The sequence below is a fragment of the Apodemus sylvaticus genome, chromosome 20 (genome assembly GCF_947179515.1).
Source record: "Apodemus sylvaticus chromosome 20, mApoSyl1.1, whole genome shotgun sequence".
Lineage (NCBI taxonomy): Eukaryota > Metazoa > Chordata > Mammalia > Rodentia > Muridae > Apodemus > Apodemus sylvaticus.
In genome coordinates this window covers 12,546,014-12,569,912 of record NC_067491.1, presented here as the reverse complement: position 1 = coordinate 12,569,912, position 23,899 = coordinate 12,546,014, and the positions used below count along the sequence as shown (strand labels likewise).

At 44.5% G+C, this 23,899-nt stretch overlaps 1 protein-coding gene across 2 annotated transcripts in view; it reads right to left on the bottom strand.

Moving 5' to 3' along the window:
- Msrb3 (methionine sulfoxide reductase B3) overlaps positions 1–12,185 on the bottom strand; it is a 133,288-nt gene extending 121,103 nt beyond the window's left edge. The window contains exons 1-3 of one of the 2 annotated variants that reach the window (XM_052166046.1): positions 12,064–12,185; positions 7,943–8,038; positions 4,088–4,146 (exon numbers count right to left, since the gene is read on the bottom strand). In XM_052166046.1, the coding sequence (XP_052022006.1) occupies positions 4,088–4,133 (46 nt within the window). In that variant the 5' untranslated portion in view covers positions 4,134–4,146; positions 7,943–8,038; positions 12,064–12,185. Of the gene's footprint in view, positions 1–1,209; positions 1,476–4,087; positions 4,147–7,942; positions 8,039–12,063 lie in introns of those variants that run through there. The other variant, XM_052166045.1, reaches the window with a different exon arrangement.
- Between the last annotated feature and the right edge of the window lie 11,714 nt (positions 12,186–23,899).

The following is a 23,899-nucleotide window of genomic DNA, read 5'->3' as shown; positions in this document are numbered from 1 at the left end:
CGAAGAACAATATTCAGGAACAAACATAAAACCGCCCTAATGTGAGTACTTACAAGCTGCACATTGTATCCATTTAACTATGTGACATTGGTTCTGAGAAACCACTCCATAAACTCTATAACCCTGAGAATCTTTCCTTGGTAACATTTTATACAATAAAGTACCTTTAAAACCTACTTTGCTTTGTATGCTGCACAGGATGAAGTCAACTGCCAACTCAGGAGTATGTCTGTCCTCACTAGCCAAACCTCATTTTGACAGGTCAGTCCGTCCTAGCAATAGACAACACAGCGACCCCCTAACACCTCCCGTGTAATCCCAGTTTCTGATGACTATAACGTTTTGCCTTGCCAGACAAAATAAACCAACCCTTGGTTAGTTTACTCTGTTCCAATTCAAGAGCCCCTGCAACTTAATATTTTCCTTAAAAACTCCTCTTTGTACTTCAAATAATTGGTTTTTTGACATTCAATGGAAAAAGGAAGAAAGAGAAAAAAAAACCCTCCCTAATACTTTCCATATGATTCAAAGAAAATTCTTTTAAATCCTTATTGTTACCACTTCAGAATTACCACACTTATCGCATAACCTACAAAGGCAGGAACAGTACTTTTTATTCAGATAGTCTGACTAGAAATAGCTCAGTGGAAAAGTTTAAGAAAAAAAAAAAAAAGGAGGGGGGCCTCTGATGCTTCTTTGCACTTGAAAACACAACCAGTACCTGCTCCCTGGGCTTCTGCTGGTACCTGTTTGGGCCTATCAGCCTCCAGCCCAGTCCCGGGTGCGCCCCTGTCCCCGGGCCTGGCGACGCCTTCCCGGTTCCCACGCCCCGGCCCGTTATCCCCCGGCCGCAGCTGCGGAGAGGCCCGGGAGAGACGCGCCCTCGGAGCTGCAGCCCGCGCCCCCCGGCCACCCCACCGAGCCTCCCTGGGGACCGGTGCGGGGACGGCGGCTCAGGTTCACGTTGGGGACCTGGGGACGGGTAAGGTGTCAGCACGGCGGCCGGCGGGGCGTGAGCTCTCCAGCCTGACCTCGTTCTGCGCCGTCCCTCGTTGGCGAGGCGCGTCCCCGGGGTCCGCTACGGCAGGGGGATGACTCTCGATGCTGAGGGGCGGCGCGGGCGCTCCCGGGACGGGAGTGGGGGTTGGGGGGAACACTCCGGGTCCCAGGCTGACTCGGAGGACCGGATGGGGCGAGGCGGGGACTCACCGCGCGACGTGGTGGCCGCGGCCGCAGCTAGGCAGAGACCCAGGCAGAGCGCGATTGGGCGCGGGAGGGTCCGCCGCGCACTCCGGGGGAAGACGAGCCGCCGCTGTCCGATCCCTCCTCCCTCCCGGCTCCGGGCGACTGACGGGGCGGCGGGAGGCATGACGGGAAATTCCTGGGCACGGGCGGCCGAGTCCAAATATGAGCATAGCAGACAAGCGAGGGAGGACGGCGGAGCGCGCTGGCCGCGGACGGGGCCCGCTGCCCGGGACGCCGTGGCCGCCAACTCCCGCCTCCTCCGGCGCCGCCTCTACCGCCCCGGGACAGCCCTGCCGGGACAGCGCTTCCGCGCGTGGGTACCCGGGAGCAGTGCCCCCTGGCAGCATCCACCCGAGAGCTCTACTGTAGGGCCAGGACACTAGAGAGCAGTGGACCTGAGGGATGACATGTCGGGGTGGTGGCGGGATTAAAGGTCCTGGCCTGTACCAAAGAGCCTGAGAAGTGCCAGTCAAGGTGTGACCTGGTGGCTCCTGTGCCTACTGCAATATCCATAATACAGAGGGCGGAGGGGGGGGGGACCACCGCCAGCATGCCAGGGGTCGCACCTGAAGGGGTCCCCACCACACCCATCGTGTGTGTCTAGGTGAGAATGTCCTCGTCACACACCCCCCACCCTTGTGTGTGTGTGTGTGTGTGTGTGTGCTTGCTGTAGTGATATTCAGCAAAAGGGCAGCCCGTGAACTTTTACTTGAACACCATATATGGAGTCAAAGCAGGCAGACTGGCAAAGTTTTCGCTCCAACATTCCTCCTCACCTTTACTAAGTATTCACTCATACAAAACCCCCAAACCCTGACTCACTCTCTCTCTCTCTCTCTCTCTCACACACACACACACACACACACACACACTTTTGTATTTATTGCACACTGTCCAAAGAGGAACTTTAAAATGTATTCTAAGGGTACTACCTCTGATGACCAAAGTATCAGCCCCAGATGTTTTATTACAGGTCAGGCGTGTGGGTACATGACTTTTCTTTGGCACTAAACTCTACAATTAATCAGATCCAAATGACCCTCCGTCTCTCAAAGCAATGAATGCAATTATGCCTTAATTACTATAATAGATAACCACACACACACACCCCAAACAAATGTTTGACAGGATCTGGAGATGTGGGATGTTATACAATTACTTCTCAGCGTATTAAGACGCTGCAAAAATGATTAATTGATGCCACACACAGAAGGGGGAAATGTCAAACAGATTTAGAGGGTGGATTATTCTAACGTGAGCTAGAGGGGGATAATTTGTCCATCACGCTGTACTTGAAAACACATTATTTGAAAGTTAGTAAACCTCATTCCCAAACAAACACAATTCTGGCAAAGTTGGAAGGCCCACAAGCCAAAACCCAGTGCGTTTGCAATCGGCCGCTTCTAAAACAGCCCATCAATTACACCCAACAGATGGGCGGATTTCATTTCATGAATTAGCAGTGATGGTGGAGCTAAGGGCCAATGGCCTTCAGATGGAATGAGTTTACCAGAGTAAGGAGCTTTGGAGGCCCTTTAATATCACTATCCAGCTAGGTACTGGACCGCACAGCGGACAGGAACGGCAAACTTGAGTAACCCCATTCTCATTCTCAGCCCCTCCCCCCACCCCTTGCTGTTGACGACATGTTTGTAATGGCTTCTCTCCCCCCCCCACCCCTCCCACCCCCTGCAACACAGTTCTTTCCCCATAATTTAAATGTTTAAAAACAAAGCAAAACAAAACAAAACGAGTGCAGCCATTTATGGACTTTAGATAAAAACTCTCTTCATGAAGGGGAACAGAGCATGTTTCGAAGGATTGTAGCAATTGTGGCTAAGCTTAAAATATTTCTGTGCAGTGGCTGGCGGTAAGAGGCAGAGCGGTGACAAAGGCAATGCCACCGCAAAGGGACTTGCTTTCATGTAAGTGGGGAGCTAGAGACTCCGGGTTTGCGCGTTTCACCTGTCAACAGTCACTTTGAATGTCTAGATTAAGTATGTCGAGGCTAGAAGAAGGAAGAATGGGCTTAATGGTATAAAGTAAGCTAGATATTTCACACCTGCTGTCTCATTTGATTCCCAACAAATACCTGTAAACTTAGTGTTGGTATTCTGTCTGGACTCCACCCCCACAGTTACCTGGCAACAGCCGGGTATGCTCCTCCCCACAGTTACCTGGCAACAGCCAGGTAGGCCTGGCCCACTATAAGAGGGGCTGCTTGTCCCTGCCTTTTCCCTTTCCCCTCTCCCCTCTCTCCCCCTGGTCATGGCCGGCCTCTACTTCTCTACTCTCCCTCTCTCTGCCTTTCCGTGCCTCTACTACTCTCTTAACTCTCCTCCCCATGCCTTAAATAAATACTGTTCTATACTATACCATCGTGTGTGTGTGTGTGTGTGTGTGTGTGTGTGTGTGTGTGGTCCCTCAGGGGGAAGGGATGTCTCAGCATGGGCCCGCCGAGGCACCCCTCTCCCCCCACACCTCAACACACCGCCATAGAACATGTTCTTATACCTATTTCTCTTTTTTGTGATCACAACACTTAGTATGTCTGCCTGTCTTGCCGTTATGAAGACATGGGCACAGGGCCTACACCAGGAGGAGAGAGATGGTGTTGGAAATCAAGCCCCAAGCCACAGTGTGTGTACACATTTTCACCATGTTAACATGGTTTGTTTTCTACACACACACACTCACACACACACACACAACCTCACAAGGAATCACCTTCAAAGAGAATGTCCCATGGGTCCTTGTGGTTTTAAGTATCTGTCTGGTGCTCAGGTTACCTCAGGTACAGGAGGAGGTAAAGACTCACAGAGAAATTTGACCAGAGGCTTACCTTGCTTGCCAGATGAACCTTTCTGGGCCTTGCAGGTGTGGACCATACCATGGATGGCTCTGCAAAAAGGAAAGGCATTATCCTCAGACCACTACCCCATGAGGTCAGGAACTTAACCGCTGAGAGTTAGGTTCTATATCCCCACGATATTCCTCAATGCTTTTTCATCATGGGCTTAGTAACAACAATCTTACTTGTTATTTTAAGCATTGCTTGATTTTAAGAAAAAAAAGGGGGGGGGGCCTGGTGGAATACTCCCCTCCCCTGCACCCTGGGTCAGTTCTCCCATGGGACAGTGGCACACTGGCAACACAATCAGACCAGGCATGCAGGGGCTTATTAGCTTATCCGAGTGCTGTAACTCCTCTACTAAATTAATGTGTCTGAGGTCAGAGTTTGGAAAATATAAACAAACACAAGCAAGTCTCGGGCAGCAGAGCCAGGCATGGCTGGCTACAGCTCTGACGCCTCGTGTTTTTCAAGATTTAATTTGTACGGCTGCAGCTCCTCATTTAACTACCTTCCCAGCCCTTGCCAGACGTCTCATAATCCAATACCTGACAGGGAAGAACCTCGTTCTCCCACCGCTCTGGCAAGAGTCTATGTCTCGGAGCACGGAGTAGCCTACAAGATGTCACCGGAACCAGGCAGTGTCTAATACTGGTTCAGCAGTGGGCAACCGGAAATGGTCGCGCACTACAGAGCAAAGTCGGATGGGCTGGAGAAATAAGTAGGAAGTGGCCGGGCATAGTGGAGCAGCTTGTAATCCTAGCACTCTGGAGACTGAAGCTGTAAGTTCAAGGCCAGCCCGGGCTAGACAGCAAGAACCCTTTTCCAAAACAAACAAACATCTAAGAAACAAAACAAAAATGATGAAAAATAAAAACAACCAACCAAAGGCTTGAGACGTGGGGGTGGGGTGGGGTAGGGGTGGGTGTGTCCCACCCACCCCACACCCCATGGAACTGGATGAAAGGCAACTATTCTACAAGTGAAGGAGAGACACACTAGGACTTGCCACTGTTTCAGCCAGATCAAGAAACCCAAGTCAAGGTTTCAATTCAATGACCTTTCACATATGACCTTTCACATATGACCTTTCACTTATGACCTTTAACATATGGCCTTTCACATATGACCAGTTAGTGATTGGCTGGAGAAGAATAACAATATTTTTAAGAGAGTGCAACATTGCAGGAGGAATTTTTCCAAGCTTCCCAGATGCTGGCTCCTGTCTCAGGAAAAGACAGTGTTCTGGCTCTCACTCCTGGTGAAGGCAGGGAATACAGATGGAAGTGTGTCTCCTCCTCCCTCAGTGCCCTCAAGTGGGAACAGGTTGAGAACTGTGCTGGACATAACAGACACAGAGTCAATACTGAAGGCTCTGAGAGAGAGTTACAGTTTTGTAAATCCTCCAAAAGAACAGTGGGGCTGTGGCTTCTGGACCCTAACCACTAAATGCTCTAAACAGGGACAGCCTGTGCCCAAACCCAGGCACTGCCAACCGGATGGAGGAGGCTGGATTAGCACCATCAATTTCCTTCTTTTCTAGATTAAATGGTTTGTCTGTATCTTGCGTGGCTATGCAACGTTTAGACAGTCGAAGCCCTCCCACTTTGTTGATTAATTCTGGGGAGATCTGAAGTAACCAACACACTGTCTGCCTCTTCCAGCATTGGCTTTGGGTGTGCTACTGTGAGTGATGGAGATTTAGCAAGAGTTTCAGTCTTATGAAGACATAAGTAATTCTCCCTAAATCAGCAAAGACGCTTGGTTTTGGCAAGACTCTACAAGGGGCAGGCAGCTACCTACCAATAAGCACTGAGGGACCAGGACCAACCTGTCACAGGCAGGTCCTGATGAGAGACTTCTCCTTACCCTTCTTCCATTTGGACTGTGCCCACACGCTTCTTACACTAATATTTATTTATTATATGCAAATATACTGTAGCTGTCCTCAGACACCTTTTCTTTTCTCTCCAGCCCCGCTAGCTCACTCTAGCTGTCTTCAGACACCCCAGAAGAGGGCATCAGATCTTATTATAGTTGGTTGTGAGCCATCATGTGGTTGCTGGAATTTGAACTCGGGATCTTTGGAGGAGCAGTCGGCGCTCTTAACCGCTGAGCCATCTCTCCAGCCCCACAAGGCACATCTTAACTATTGTATAATCTCTCTTTTCTCAGCTTCTCCTTAACTGCAGCCCACCTCTGGCATCTGTTGTTCGTCAAAGCAACTTCCTTCTGAGCCCATGTGAGATGCAGCTGCTCTCAGCATCCGTGGCTCTAACTTTGGCATCATCGGATCGAGATTCAAGAATGGCTTCTACCACCTGGGACGCTGGACCAAAAACCTCCAAGGCTTAAAAGGTTATCTCTAAGATGGAACATAAAGGTTTGTACCATACATGATACTTAGCAATTAGTCCCTTGATAGGTTAAGATCCCAATGAATGTGTCCTAGTCGGTGTCCCATTGCTGTGATACCACAAACCATGGCAAGTCTTACATATGAAAACATTTAGTTGGGGTTGGCTTCTAGGTTCTGAGGTTTAGCCTATTATCATGGTTGGAAGCATGGAAGCAGGCATGGTGCTGGAGAAGGAACTGAGAAGAGATAGAGAGCCACGGGGCCTGGCTGGAGCTTCTGACACCTCAAAGTTCACCTCCCCGGGGCAAACTTCTCCAACCAGGCCACACCCACTCCAGCCAGGCCACGCCCACTCCGACAAGACCACGCCCATTTCGACAGGACCACACCCACTGCTTCAACCGGGCCACACCCACTTCAGCCAGGTCACACCTACTTCAACAAGGCCACACCCACTCCAACAAGGCCACACCCACTCCAACAAGGCCACTGTCCTAATCCTTTCAAACAATGCCATTCCCTATGAGCCTGTGGGGGCCATTTTCATCCAAACTACCACAAAATGTCAATACAGCCTTATTATTATTAACCTTTATCATTTCCTACCAGCCTGCAATCAATTCAAAACACACTTTACCTTTTAGCCTTATCGGATGTTATTTCCTGTCTTAAGTGACTCAGATTTTTTTCACAGCTCACAGCCCAACATTTGTATTTAAAAATCACCCTTCAGGAAGACTGGCCCTGTTTAACAATTTTCCAACACATGTTTTTTAATTGTACTTTCTACAATATATTCAAGATTCCTTTGAAATGTTTTACCTTCTTCAAAGTCATCAGAAGCCTGCCGTCATATTTGAACATTCAAGCTAGTTTTGTGAAAACTGCTTGCCATAAAAAATATGGTGCATTTAAAAAAAAGAAACTCCAAAAGAAATGTCCTTTTCCAGTCATCCGCTTATATTGCTGACTGCTCGCTGATGTATAATACACCACAAACACAATAAACTGGCAGAACGTTTAGTATGTTAAGTAAGAAAAATAAGGAAGGGGAGGTTGCTAAGAGCATTTGGGAAGAAGGAAGGAATCGGGCTGGAGAGATGGCTCAGCGGTTAAGAGCACCAGCTGCTCTTCTGAAAGTCCTGAGTTCAATTCCCAGCAACCACATGGTGGCTCACAACCATCTGTAATGAGATTTGACACCCGCTTCTGGAGTGTCTGAAGACAGCTACAGTGTACTTACATATAATAAATAAATAAATCCTTTTAAAAAAAGGAAGTAAGGAATCAAGGTAGGAAACATGTGGCAAGATCTGTCACAGGCTGCTTTGGGGTGGCAGGCTTTGGGGTGGCAGGCTGATGGGAAAGGATTGTCACTGATGGTCCTGCTCCATAGCACACTGCTGCATTTGTTACTTTTCTGTGGCTGTGATAAAATGGTCACGGCCAAAGCAATTTATAGAATAGAAAGGTTCTTTTGGACTTACAGTTGCAGAAGGTTGGAGTCTCTGATGGCTGAGCAGAGGCAGTGGGCTTCTGTTATGTAGGTGGCGGGAACAGCAGCTGGGGACTCAGATAACCAACTGTAAGGAGGAAAACAAGAGACCTAACTTGGAATGGCACGAGTCTTTGGAACTCTCAAAGCCAGTGATGGACTTCCCAGTTGGGGATTAAGTATTCAAATGCCAGACTTAGGGGAGGCACAGCATTCAAACCACAATTACCGACATATAAGACGTGCCTGCAGCAATACACAATAGTGGCGTGGCTGTTAAAAGCACAGCCAATTGCTTCCTCCTTGGTAGAAGGCACACTCTAGGATGGGCAGCTCCTGTTTGGTACTGTAAGCCAGGGCAACTATTTAAAGTTGGGGGCCTAAAAGGCTCCAGTGGGGAATGTAATTGCTATTGCTTGGTTAAACACATATGATATGCTTCTCAAATTGCCTTTTGCATTGATGGATATTTGTGTTTATGCCCATAGTTTACTGTAGCTGTCAGCCTAGGTCACGGAGGAAAGCCCTTTTGGTTTTAGTAGGCAGTGGCTACTGTTGCAATATAACTTGTCGCATTGCCTATAAGTATCTTGTAGGATAACAGCTCTGTGATTAAATGGTGTGTGTGTGTGTGTGTGTGTGTGTGTGTGTGTGTGATGTATATATTAGCTACCAATACTCAGGGAGAATGTAAGAGCCACAGGAAGGGATGGAATGTTACCCTGCTCTCTATTTCCTACAAATTGAAATATTCCATCTTGGAAGGAACCTTGTATGACTCAGAAGCTAACAGATACCTGAAGACTTTGGAGGTTCATTAAGGTTTTGGATCATTTGTCTTTGGAAACAGTCTTATACAGCTCAAGCTGGACTTGAATTTGCTCTGCAGCTGAGGATGGCTTCAAACTCCTGATCCTCCTGCCTCTGGCTCCCAACTGTTGGGATTATTGAGGTGCGCTACCATGTCTAGTACTCAAGTTACTTTTTAAAAGGTGTATGTGTGTGTGCACGCACATGTGCATGCACACATGAGTGGTGTGTGTGTGTAGTGTGTGTGTGTGGTGTGTATGTATGTGGCATGTGTGTGTGGTGTGTGTGGTATGTGTATGTGCACATGAGTGGTGTGTGTGTATGTGGTGTGTGTGTGGTGTGTGTATGTACGTGGTGTGTGTAGTATGTATGTGTGTGTGGTGTGTGTGTGCATGTGTATGTGGGTGTGGCCTGCAGTGATCAGAAACAATCAGAAACAAGCATCAGACCCCTAAAGCCCGAGCTTCAGATGACTGTGAGCTCCTGACATGGGAACTGGGACTTGAACTCTGGTCCTCTGTAAGAACAGTAAGTGTTCTGAATCACCAAACTGTTTCTGCAGCCACATATGAACATTTAGCTATGGCTGGGGAAGCGGAGACTCTCTAGCAGAGCTGCCTGCCTGCACGGTGGACAGAAGCACCACTGATTTAATATCTGAGTCTGTACCCATCACTCTGGGCTCTGCTCTTCTGTAGCAAGGCCACCTGATGTGGCTGCCTTGAGTCCTCCACCTTCCTGTTAAGAACCTCAACAAACGCTGGGCGTGGTGGCTCACGCCTGTAATCCCAGCACTCTGGAAGACAGAGGCAGGCGGATTTCTGAGTTCGAGGCCAGCCTGGTCTACAGAGTGAGTTCCAGGACAGCCAGGACTACACAGAGAAACCCTGACTCGAAAGACCAAAAAAAAAAAAAAGAACTTCAACAAACTCCTTTGTTCACCAAACTCAACTCAGGAAGAAAAATTTCTTTGGTCTGTCAGTGCTTTATTTGGGATGAATAGATATTTATTCATGTCTCCCCCAGAAAAGTCAATTACACAAATGTTTGTTATCTCTTAAAGCTGGCCGTCATAAAAGTTGAGCAATAAACTTGTAAGTAGCAGCCTTCTGCTGAGGCTGCTTGCGGTTTTTCTGAATCTGCCTTTTCTTTGAATAAGCCAACATTCTTTACTATCTTGAGGACTCTTCTGTAAGAGTCTGATTCAGGGGCTGGAGAGATAGTTCAGCACTTAAGAACACTGTCTACAAAGGTCCTGAGTTCAACTTCCAGGAACACATTCTATACCCATTCTGCACATGGTGGATCTCAACCCTCTGTAATGGGATCTGGTGTCCTCTTCTAGTGTGTCTGAAGACAGCTAGCTACAGGGTACTCACATACATAAGATAATTCTTTAAAAATCTTTTAAAAATTATTTTTTAAAAGCCAGAGAGATTCAGTTAGCTATTCGTGCAGATATGGGGAATATAAGACGTAAGGCCTAATGATCAGAAGTCAGTTTGTTGGCTACAGATGTGGTTCAGCCGGTTAAATGCATGTGGTGAAACGGGAAGATGTGAGATCAGATCCCTGGCACCCACATGCGAGCCAGGTGCAGAGGCAGGCACTGTCACCCTCATGCTGCAGGCAGGGTGGGAGACAGACGCTAAACCTCAAGTTCACTGGCCAGCGAGTCCAGGAGAACCAAGTTCTAAGATCCGGAAGCCCTATCTCAAAAGTAAGGTGGCCACTGATGGTGGTTGACAACTGACATTGACTACTGACCTCTACATATCACACACACACACACACACACACACACACACACACACACACACACATACACACACTGATAGTCACTTTGTAAAGGAGAGACAGAGGCAGAGACAGAGAATGCGCTGCAGGCAGGCGCTGGGGTGATGCTAAGGAGCCTTGGGAAGGCTGCCCTGGCAGCTGTTGGAGAAACCGGAACCTAAAATGTATCAGTGAGACTGAAAGAACAATAGAAGATACAGAGAAACAAAGTTAGCAGATCCAATGTAGAATATGCAAATACGCCGGATGGTGGTGGCCCACGCCTGTAATCCCAGCACTCTGGGAGGCAGAGGCAGGCGGATTTCTGAGTTCCAGGCCAGCCTGGTCTCCACAGTGAGTTCCAGGACAGCCAGGGCTACACAGAGAAACCCCGTCTCGAAAAATACCACCCCCTCCCCACACACACACACAAAAGAATATGCAAATATATTTGGACCTTAGATACAGGGAATCATATGTCTGCAGTATTAAGTCTGGCGCATACGTAAACATCCACGATTTATCTGAAAGCAGCTTTAGGTGTCCTTTGTTCTCATTCACTAAATCTGCAGCCATGGAGATCCTCAGCAACTGCACTCCCACAGCCATGTCTATGTTTCTGTTGGGTGCATTCATTTTCTCTAAGGACCCATCTATTTTCCAGTCAAGATTGTGATTCAGTACTATTATGGCTGTATACCATTTTTTTTTTTTTGAGACAAGAGTCTTCTTATGTCAGATTGCTCTGGAGTCGTATGAGCAGCCTTGCCTCAACTCTCCAGTTGTGTTCCACCAAAAACCATTTTGATACTGTACTATAGTCTATGAGGACTGCTGTGTGTGTGTGTGTATGTGTGTGTGTGTGTGTGTGTGTTAATTAGCAAGGGATCAACTGACCTAATTTCCACCGGAGACACTTGCTAGGAAGGAGACGAGGACCTGGAGACCTACAGTCTTCTCCCTCTCCCTCCACTTAAACATAGGAAGTACACAACAGAAGTATGAGGCAATGGAAGGAAGTTCTCCCTCCCCCACTCCAGAAAGCCTGCACAGCCCCAGCTTCTGATTGCATAGTTTATAGTGTCTACACAGAAAAAGGAAGGTCCAGACTGTGAGGGGCTTTTCAGGGGAGGAGCCACTGAAATCCAAGGAACTCCATTTGATGTGGCAACGCGAACCTGCAGGTAAGCCCGTCAAGAGCAGCGACCTTCAGAAGGCTTACTCTACTTAAAAGCTAGGGGTCATGAAAATCTTAAGGGGTTTAGGAAACCCAAACTACAGCTGTGGAACCCTAATTCCTGTCTCCTCTGCTTTATAGTTCCACTCTGAAATAAGGTGCAAGACTTGTCAGGACTTGGTTGCTGACTCATTAACAACAGAGAAACTTGGAAACCAACCTAAAGCCTTCCTCCTTTCACGACTCCTCATGCGTTAAAGATGCTGCTGGCCTTTTAAGTGGGGTTGGCGGGATTATGTAGGCTCAAGACTCACAGAGAAAACAGCAGAGAACAACCATTAGCCACTTACCTTCATACAGTCAGAAAGGCACAATAAAAATAATTCTGGAAATACGTTCTGCTCCTGGTGACGAGTTTCAAGAACAAATTGGTTCACAGTGATAGAAACATGTACCAGAACCAAAGCTCTAGAACGTCCCAAAATGTTCAGGAGAAAGAACCCCTAGAGAGGCTTCTGTAATGCTCCAACTTAAGAGAAAACACCAAAAAGGAAGGAAGGATCTTTCACATGAGTGAGATATGCTTAGCTAATTTCATGTTGCTTCATATTTATGAAAAGAAAAATGTATGTGGAAATATATATATCAAGTTTGCCTTCACATTGCCTTCACAATTCCTTTGCCTCAACAGAGTACCATTTTGTGTCCGGTGGAAAGTAGAGCATCCATTTCCACCCTGCCCCTCCCCCCTATGTTGGCATTCATGGAAAAAATTGTTTGGTGAGGATTTGGTTAACTCCAAGTTGATGTCTCTCAATCAGATCCTGATACTGTCTGAAAGGCAGAACTATCTGGGCACTTTAATATTTTGGGATCTTCCTCAGACAAAGTGACTCAGATCCCAGCAACTGCCCCTGACGGCAGAAAACAAGCACTCCACACAGACTTCTCCTAAAACTTTGGCTTAGATTTACAGCAGTAGTTGCTGCCCTTCCAAGTGTTTATCATTAGATCCAGCTATCGGGATTGACTTTCAATGTCTAGGCATTCATCCTTACATCCAGCTCTCAGGATCGATTTTCAATGTCTGATTTCCAGTTGGGAATGTGAGCAGGAGTGAGCTTTGCTCTATATAATGCTCTCAACAGAGCTGGGAAGGATTGAGAAAGAAAACAGTAAAATGAAGAAACAATAGCAAAGAATAGTGTCCCGACAGCAAATAAAATAAGAGAATCTACAGATGACAGAGGTGGGTCAGCAGTCATCACTGGGACAGAATGTATTTCCAGAACTAATTTTATTGTGCCTTCCTGACTGTATGAAGGTAATGGATTTAAAAAAGGACTAATGCCGGGCGGTGGTGGTGCACACCTTTAATCCCAGCACTTGGGAGGCAAAGGCAGGCAGATTTCTGGGTTCAAGGCCAGCCTAGTCTACAGAGTGTGTTCCAGGACAGCCAGGTCTATACAGAGAAACCCTGTCTTACAGGACTTTTTCCAAGACAGACAATGCACTTGAAATCCAAATAGTCAAGTCAAAGCAGAAATTCTGATCTCATTTGTTAGTGACAGACACTACAAACCTGCCTCCAAAACAGTCCTTCAGTAAATTGAGCTCTGTATGCTGAATGCCAGGATTACCATAGTCTTCAAAAGAAAGTCATTTTCTTTAAGGTTGCAAATAATCTTAACTAGAATATCAAAATTTTCAGAATACATTTTTATTATTCTGTCAGGAACTTAGGATTCTGATTTCAGAATACAATGTGTATTTACTATATGAAGAGTTGGGACTTGAGATGGCCTAGCAGTGAAGAGCACTGCCTGCTTTTGCTAGTACCCAAGTCAGGCAGCTTACAAACACCAGTAGCTCTAGCCCCAGGACATCCCATGCCCTCCTGTGACCCACACCCAGGTAAACACACACAAATATACAGCTTTAATAAGCGCATTCCAGAACCTATGTCTTTTTGGTTTTTCGAGACAGGATTTCTCTGTATAGTCCTGGCTGTCCTGGAACTCACTTTGTAGACCAGGCTGGCCTTGAACTCAGAAATCCACCTGCCTCTGCCTCCCGAGGGATTACAGGCATGCGCCACCACGCCCCCTATGTCATCCTGAACATAAAAACACACAAATGTCTGTAAACATGTCAATTATACATGCAATATTTCTTCCATGGATATCTATCTACAAGTGAGAAGGTTCGATCTTACGGACGGGCATTTTAAACATATCGAACTAACTTTAGGAAAAACCAAGGAAAGAAGTTTTGACTATTCCATCATGTAACTAAAGAATAGCAGAAAAAGAAAACGGGTGTTCCATGATCAGGTTACAGGGCAATTTTTTTGTTAATATGATATTGGGATGTGGCAAGTTCAAGTGTGAAACAATGCAGATCTCATGATAATGAGTAGGAGAGTGGGCAGCCTATCAGGTTCTTTGAACATGAGTCTTGGGTTCCCCAGCTCTTGAGCCTGCTTACAGACACAGCCCTTCCTGCCTGCTCCCTGCTGGGGTCTCCCATGACCACTGCTCTTGGTTGTCTCCTGGGAACCCACGCCACATGACTTAGTCTCGGCGTCAACAGGTACGCATCCTGTGAAATGAATTTAAAACTGCTTGATGAAAAGATTATGCCAGCATAGTGTTCAGAACAACGTGGGACAGTCCAATAATACAGAACTGACTGGTCTCACGCCATGTTCAAGATGTCGTGTTTCCCACCAGCATGCACAACTGGTCCACTTTTGTGTGAGGTCGAATCCCTCCTAAATACTGACTGATGCTGCCCTGTTCCTTGAAAACTGCCGTATGTGGCATCTGATGGCTATGTTGTTATACTGAGGAGAAAAATTCAAATTTTGATTTTTTTTTAACCTTTTCTAAGAGGTTTTAGGTATTTTAGAGAAAACAGTAAAATGAAGAAACAATAACAAATAAAATAATGTTCCAAAGGCAAATAAAAGAAGCTACAGATGACAGAGGTGGGTCAGCTGTCAAGTGTACACAATACTCTCCCAGAGCACACAAGCTGTTTCCAGAATCCACACAGAGCAGCTTCGAATACACACACACACACACACACACACACACACACACACACAAACACATACAGGGGTGGGGGCTAGGGCACAGACATAAATAAAAATATTTTTAAAAACTTAAAGGATTCTTTAAAAAGAATTAAGTTCAAAAGAAAAAAATGACAGTGACCGTCTAGTTTTCTTTTCTTGACATACATTACAGTTTCTGCGAAGAGAGACCGAGACTGAGAAAATACCTTCACCAGACTGACTCCTGGAGAGCCCGTGGGGTCAATGTTTTGATTAAAGACTGAGAAGAAAGGACCTGCTCATTAAAAGCCAGTAAGCAGCACCCTCTGTGGTCTTGTCTCCGATACCCTGCCCTGACTTTCCTTCCTGACGAACTACAACCCTGAGGTGAAAGACATGACAAACCCTCTCCTCCCCAAGTTGCTTTTGGTCACTGCTTTTTTTATCACAGCTACAGAAACAAACTACAACAGTGATGAAAACATCTTAAAAAAAAAAAGAAAGAAAGAAAGAAAGAAAGAAAGAAAGAAAGAAAGAAAGAAAGAAAGAAAGAAAGAAAGAAAGAAAGAAAGAAAGAAAGAAAGAAAGAAAGAAAGAAAAAGAAAAAAAGAAAAGATTTAGAAAAAAAATTGGGAGCATTCAAAATTTTAGTAAGCCCCTTAGGGTGAAAATAGAAGCCCACAAGGTCTTTTATAGTAAGGTTTGGTAAGTGTCTTTCAGTAGGCCCTCTCCATTAACAAGAATTCTAGTGTGCTTCACGTGTGGGAAAGAATGCATGTATGGTGAACGTCACCAGCTATCTGGGGACCAGCCATGTATTACTTTGTCAAACTTGATGAATTAATATCATAAAGTAAACTAACTGTTGTGCTCCTGCATTAATGTGACTTGGCTGTGACGTGTAATTTGTGCTGTGTAATTTGATGAATTCGTAATGGAAACCCACCCTCGGCACCTGGACTGACCCGTGTGCGGCACATTTCTGGATTCATTCACCGACCAATATGCTTTGCTTACAATACCTGTGTTTCTGTTCGGTGAGCCTGTCTTGCAACTGTTCCCTTTCTATCTGTGGCTTCCTAGCCAGGAGTTTACCCCTTTCTTCTTCTCTGCAATCGAGATTTCATTTCAAAATGAAGTACTGAGGAGCTTCAAGATTCTCTCCGCTGTGAACAATATGAAGGACCACGAAGAAAAAAAAAAAGGGAACTAATTCCTATCACCAAGTAGCCTCAGCTTAAAAACAATAACAAGGCTACCCTGCAGTGGGTGATTTTCAAAAAGATTTTATTGTCTTGTCAACAGGATAAACAACTCTAACACTGTTCAACTTGCCCCAAGTCACAGAGCGGTTTGGGTCAAAGCTGAAATGGAAACACTCTTTCAACTCTGGAGGACACACCCTCCATTGTGTGTCCAAACTGGGATCTGGGGAGTGTTGGAAGACTTCATATACCTGCTAACACTAACTAATGCCAAAATAAGCACAGCCTTCTCCCAATGTGCTGAGATGATTAAACTCCAAATGTCTGAGCTTCATTACTGAAGACTGGCAGTGACTCAAGATAAACTAGCAAGAGACCAACTCTAACACAAGGGCAGGCAATTACAGCAACGAACATATGAACGCACGTGAAGTTCCGTAAATAAACATGTAACTCAACAGACCGCTTTCCACAGCTAATTTTGAAGTATTTCCTGCCCAGTGGTATGCGAATATGCCATTCATTCCTGACAGCTTCTTGCTTTCTAACAACTATGGTAGAGAATTACACACTGAAGTCAACAGAGTTGTCAGTCACAAAAATAAACTGCTGTTGCCTATGTGAAGGGCTACTTCCGCCCGATCCTGATGCCTTCTTCTGCCTGAGGAATGGCCAGATTTCACGTGCTGCTGCAAACTCCCTCTGCCTGAAGGCTTCTGGAGAACACTGGCTGTGGGAACTGGAACATAGCCTGGATGGGGGCCAGCTCCTTTCTCTCCCCTGCTAGAGAAAGATCTAGCTCTCACTTACTCTGACAAAGCCTGCTCTAGCTCTGTGAGAGTCTACACCCTGGCTATCATTCGGATCTTCTTTCTGGAGTATCAGACAAAATAACAGAGACACTTCCATCTGACAGTGTTCTACATGACATGATTTTTTTCCACTTTTCAAATACTCTTCGAAACATTTCTATAATCTTCCTATCATCTGATAATCTCTTGAACTTCTCCAAGTGCTGGAGAGATGGATCGTTGGTGAAGGGCACTTGCAGCTTTACCAGAAGACCCAAGTTTGAGTCTTCTCAAATGACTCCACAGAAAACAAAATAAGACAGTGATGGAAATGTCTTTAAGCTTTAGAAAAAATATTGAGAGCTGGGCAGTGGTGGCGCACGACTTTAATCCCAGCACTTGGGAGGCAGAGGCAGGCAGATTTCTGAGTTCGAGGCCATCCTGGTCTACAGAGTGAGTTCCAGGACAGCCAGGGCTACACAGAGAAACCCTGCCTTGAAAAAAAACAAAAACAAAAACAAAAAAACAAAACAAACAAACAAAAAAAGAAAATTTAAAAAAAAAGAAAAAAAATCAAAGCATTCATTTTTGTAAGCCCCTTAGGGCTAACACAGAATATAGACTATTTTCCTGAGAAAATAGAATATAGAAAATATAGAATATTTTCCTGAGAAAATGACAACGGAGTAGAAACCTCCATAATTCTCTACTTCTGAAACACAATGATTAGAGCAAATGATCAACACTGATTGATAGCAATGTTCCCATGACTTAACTCCATAAACCTAAAACCCTTCTTACCGCTTGATATCAAACCACTTTAAAAATCAAAAACAAAAACAAAACCAAAAAAACACTTCAGGATCTGGAGAGAAGGTTTACTGGTTGAGAGCACACATTGCTGCTTATGAGATCTAGAGCGACCCCTACCGCCCACATGGTGGCCCCGCAGCTTTCTAACAATAGTCCCAGGGGGATCTGACGTTGTCTCCTGGACAATGGGGGCATGAGGCATGCACACGGTGCACATGCATGTAAGCAAAAAGCTCATACACATAAAATTAAATTCATCACAAGTCCCTTGTCAGGCAGTTCAGGTGGCCTGCAACCTCAGCTCCAAGGGATCCAGTGCCCTCTTCTGGCCGTCTCAGAAACCTGCACACATACTGACAGGGAGATACATACATTTCAAAAATTATATATAAGCTACTGGTAAGATACACTGTGGGACTCTATTAGGTATATCCACTAATGCCTATGCTTAAATGCTAAAAATTTCTTAATACACTCCAATTCTTTCTACTAGCTAGCACATGTTCTGAAATTCTTCTCTGCGGCAGTGGAGAATGCAGGCAACATTGAATAGAAGCCTTAGAACTCATTGCAGCCCAGCAGGCAGCACTGTAGAGCTCTGTCTCCTACATGCTGCTGCTGACAGCTCCCACGTCCTAGAGGTATCAGGTTATCAACATCGTCTATGTTACAACAAACTCAAGGGTCTCAGCCATTTCTAAAGACACTTTCAGGAGACACAGGCCCTGACATTAATCCCACAGCTCTAATGTTAAGGCCATGTTTTTGCTTTTTGAAAATAAAAACTTTATTTTATTTTTTATTTTGGATTTTTTTGGATTTGGTTTTTTCGAGACAGGGTTTCTCTGTATAGCCCTGGCTGTCCTAGAACTCACTCTGTAGACCAGGCTGGCCTTGAACTCAGAAATCCACCTGCCTCTGCCTCTCAGAGTGCTGGGATTACGGACATGCGCTGCCACCACCACCCGGCTGAGCAAAGTGCTTTTTTATTGTTTTGTTTTAAAGTTTTTATTTTCGTCTTGAAAAAACCAAATCCAAAAAACCCAAAAAATAATAAAAAGCACTTTGCTCAATAGTTTTATAAGACACTATCATATACTGAATTCTTATAGATCAGAATGTCCTTAAAATGCAAATGTTTATAACTATATTACCTCAGTTACTTGGTTATTAATACATTATATACAAAACTGTTTTTCAGAAAGTCACCAGATATTCTCTGCGTCATGGTGTCTACCGTCTATTCCTGCCCACTGGTAAAATGTATTTTCCGGTATCTAGCAAATTGTCATTCGACAATGTAAATGCAATGAAGACACTCTAGAAAATGGACTTCCACGCCTCTCATAATGATAAAGACCTCAGGAAGTCAATAAAACCTGCTCCAATCACAAGCAGGGCCAAAGACTGGCAAGTTAGTCCAGTCAGCAAAGAGGAGCTGATGAGGGTAAGGGTGGTGCTGGACAACACACAAGGCGAGCCCACAGACAGCCTCATGCAAGAGCAGATACGGTCTGGGTAATTCTTCGAAAATGACTCTGATACTGGAGAAGGAATTGCATATTTGGAAATTACAAACATATGCTTCCAAATGCTTTTGTCAGGAGAAAAAAAGATAGACTTCTGGAAGTTAAAACAATTATAATCTAACTTGATTATGTGTGTGTGTGTGTGTGTGTGTATGTGTGTGTATGTCTGTGTGTATGTCTATGTGTGTCTGTGTGTGTGCCTGTGTGTGTCTCTCTGTGTCTGTTGTGTGTGTGTATCTCTAACCTTGGTAATTTAAGCAAAGCACCTGAGTTCAGCTTTAATGATACTATTATAAAAATCTTAGAGAGTTCGAGTGTCAGTTAAGCTGAACTGCGGCAAGACAGCGATGAAGGCATTTACTCTTCCCCTATCTGCAGGATGTCTAATTAAACATACTTAATTAGCTCTTTTATCTAGTAGAGGCAGGCCACTGTTACTAATCATAGTTTATCTTAAAAACACTGTTTCTCCTTCATCCTTCCAGTTGATAGTCTAGTTTCCCTTTAAAATCCCTAGGCACTAAACCATGCCCGTGGGAGCTTGACTACAATAGTTAACCCTTGTAAAGGAAGAATTAGTCATTGCCACGTTCACTCTACCAAGGGAAATCTTTTTGTTTTCCTTGAGCACCCTCAGAAAACCTTCTCACATATCACTCTACATTTCTTGTTGGGTCTATTCCCAGGCTGTGTACCTCTACCAAACCACCATCTAAGCTGTAACACTCCCACTGAACACTTGAGCATAATTCTGAGAACAGAATACTATTTCCTTAAAGGCAGACAATGAATTTTGACTACAGGAACCACGAGGAACAGTTTAACAACTTATTTCCAGGGACATAATAACATAAATCAGTCTGAATAAATCTCTTATAAAACTAGATTAAATATAAAATAGTAACTTTTCACATGAGTTGCTGATCTAAAAGAGGATATCCGGAAGCCAGGAGAAAGGCAAAAGGGCCCTTCGGTGGCATGGTGGGTGCAGAGTGGTGTGCCCAAGGGCATCTAGCTCTCTGAGGACCTGGAGGCTTTACCAGAAGCACTAACATTCTTGTCGTGTGTGTGTGTGTGTGTGTGTGTGTGTGTGTGTGTGTGTGTGTGTAGGGACTGCTCTCCATAAAAGGCCACATGCTATGCCACAAACCAGCCTCCGTACATTTCAAAAGGCTCAAGGAATACAAACTTTGTCCTTTAAACCACCTGGCTTAAGCCAGTTAAAATTGACTACAAAATCTGCAGAGTTCATCAATATTCAGCAAGCAACGGAGAGAAACAAAAGCTGAAAGGCTTTGAGAAGGGAGCTAGTGTCCAAAGCAAGGAAACAATGTTGGAAAGAAATGCAGTCTTAAAGGTTTTTGTTAAAACAGCAAAACTTCAGATCAGTAATTGAAACATAATACCTGAAAACACAAGAACACAATAACCACCACCATCACCACCACCACCACCGCCACCACCAAACCTACAGCAAACAGAGCAATCCACTAGGGTGGAAACTAATGATAACAAAATAGAAACATAAAATAAAACAAACAAACAAACAAACAAAAAAACCCAGGCTTTTGGGAGAGTCAACAAGCTAGATTGGCAAGGGAAAGAAATCAAAGACTCAAATTATGAAAATGATGTGTTAGAGGCCATTACAGAAGTAGTCGTATAAGGGACCATGTGGACACTCAATCAGATGAGGATGGAGTGGGAATTCCTTGTAGGATGAAACTTACTGAATCTGGCTAAGAAGAAACATGTGAGTGGATTCAACAAATAAGAAAAAATGATTTAGTAATAATAATAAACCTATGAATTCTCTGACCCTGATGCCTATGGTGGTAAAGCCTATCAAATTTTACAGCTATTCCAAAAAGATAAAAAGAACATTTATTTAATTCGTTCTAGGACTAGTCTTATCCCAATTCCAAAACAAGGAGAGACCTCACAGGAAAACTACAGTCCGTTATGAATGCAGAAGCTAAAGTCCTCAACAAATACTGTCATACCAAATCCAGCAATACAGGAGGAAAAAAAAAGGACAATCCATAATCTTCATTTTCAATAGATTAAAAGACAAAAATCCCAACAGCTTAACTGACATCTGATAACATCCAAAAGAGATTCCTGGTAAAAGCAACTGACTAGAAACTGAACCTCAAACCAACAAACTACATTAGCAAACACAAGATGAACACAAACACATTGAGGACATCCCTGCTGATGAGACACAAGCACAGGAGGGACTGGAACCTTTGGTGGGTGGGGCCGACCAAGAGGACCTTTCACTGGGGTTATGCTCCTAAGGATGATGGTGGGACACAGGCTCAGCAGCAGATGTTACTTACTGACTTTAGTTTGCAATTCCCTGATGATTACTCTTTTTAACATACTGGCTGGTCATTTGAGAAGTATCTATTCCTATTTTTACCTCAGTTCTTTATCTGGATGTGTTTGCCAGCTTTTATGTGAATTCCTTATGTGTTTTGGATATTAACTCCTTATACAAAATGTAAGGTTTGAGCTGAGCCTGTCACACACCTTTACGTCCGAGCATTCGGGAGGCTGAGACAAAAGGCCTGTCAATCTGGGGCTATTCCTGAGTGCACACAGTACACTCCTGGGCTTCAGAATCTTTGTTTACCCTAGGGTGCACACAAATGAAACACATTAGTAGATGTTCGCTCCCTTCCTATTCCATTTTGGCGTAGACAGCACCTCGGTAGCTTCGTGGAATCGTCTCGGTGTACTGCTGTGTTTGTTTCCTGGACATCCTAACAAAAGGTGCTGCCTAGACCAAGTTCATGATGCCTTTACTCCATTTTCCCTTCAGCCTGTCTGAGGCCACAGGCTTTGGTGTTTAATCCATTGAGTTACCTGTGTAACAGCGCGAGGTAACTGACAAACCGGCTCTTCCACAGGCAGCCATCTAGCTTTCCTGGTGGCAGTAAGTCACTGAGAAAAGCCCCTCTCCCCACCACAGTCTACCTGTACGTCAGCACGCGCTGCCCTGACTCCCACGGTTTTACAGGGTTCACACACACCAGGTAGTTGATACCGCCTGTTTGGTTCTGTTTCAGCCATTCAAGTAAACTGTCATTTGAATACGGACAAAGAAACTGCACTGAGTCAGGCACAGAGGCACAACCCTGTGATCCCAGCCTTGGGAAAGGAGAGAGGGACGGGGGTTAGAAGTTCAAGGTTATCTTGAGCTATATTATTTCAAAAGCAAAACAAAAGCAGAGGAACAAACAAAAAACTGAACTGACTCTAAATAACTCTGGGTAGTGTGGATATTTTAGTCATACATGCTTTCATTATGGGGGCATATTTTCACTTATTCAGTGAAATTTCATCAGTACTTCCCCCCCCTCTGGTTACATACATTTTAGTTCCTTCATAATATATTCCTAAATATTTTATTTTTGTTAGTTACCATGGATTAAACTGTCATCTTCATTTCTTTTTCAAATAGCTTTAGTATCCAAACTACCACAAATTTTTGAACATTAATTTTGTATCCTGTAACTTAACTAATTCATTAGTTTTTATATTTTTAGTCAATTGGAATTTATTAAAGATATTCTAATACAGATTTTAAGGACACCATTAAGAGAAAGAGGCAGCTGTAAAGAGAAGCAGTAAGAGGAAAACATGGAGAGGAGACGGAAGGACAGTCCTCTACAGGTTTAAAATATGAAGCAGTAAAATTTGACTTAAAAGTAGATTGTGATAAATCTGTGATACACATTATAAACTCTAATGAAACAAAATCAAAAAGGTTAATTACCACATATCTAATCCAATTAAAAGACGGGCGGGGGGGGGGGGGCTGGAGAGATGGCTCAGTGGTTAAGAGCACTGACTGCTCTTCCAGAGGTCCTAAGTTCAATTCCCAGCAACCACATGGTGGCTCATGATCATATGTAATGCGATCTGATGTCCTCTACAGACACCTACAGTGTACTCATATAAATACAATAAATACATCTGTTTTTTAAAGACAGTCGGACTAGACTAGAAGTATGATGGAATGTAAGCTGAACCTGAATGTGGAGTCATGTACAGATAAAGACCCACAGGCGGTGGTCCCCAAGTACAAATATCTTAACATGGGAGGAATACTGTGAGAACACAAGGAAAACCACCGCGCCTGGAGAGATTAAGTGACAGAGGAGAGTCAGAACCAGCCACGCCGGAGTCACACAGGACGCTAGCTTTGCTCCGCTCTTCATGCGAGGAAGGCCTGTTGAAACCAAAGCACAAACAGTATATGCCACTGGACTGCACCAGAAAGGTGTATTTTGGTCAAGATCCACATTGCAGATGTTAACGCTGTTCACATCCAGCTTCTGAGAATGCAAGCTTGACTCTAGTATATTTTAAGAACTGAAAATTCAATTTCCTCTTCATTTATTTAACACAATTTCAACTACAGACCCATGACTTCAAAATATAGAACATTTCTACTTTGGTTTTCTATCCTAAGTCATTACTGGCTACTGGCTGGGGACAAAGATTCTCACTGGGAGTCTATCTCTGTTAAGAAAGAGAGCTATTACATTTATGATGTCCTGCTGATCTTCCCCCGCCTCCATATCGACTGGATATTATTTTAGTCTGTGAAAATGAGACATTAGGTAGATTGTAAAACCTGTAATTCAGGAAATAAACCCACTTTACCATCTTTCCTGTCTAGTATGCTCCCTAAATGTTAGAGATTTAGAATTTCCACAGTAGAAAATCAAACACCATAGGGGAATGCCAGTGCGGTGAGGCAGGAGTAGGTGGGAAGC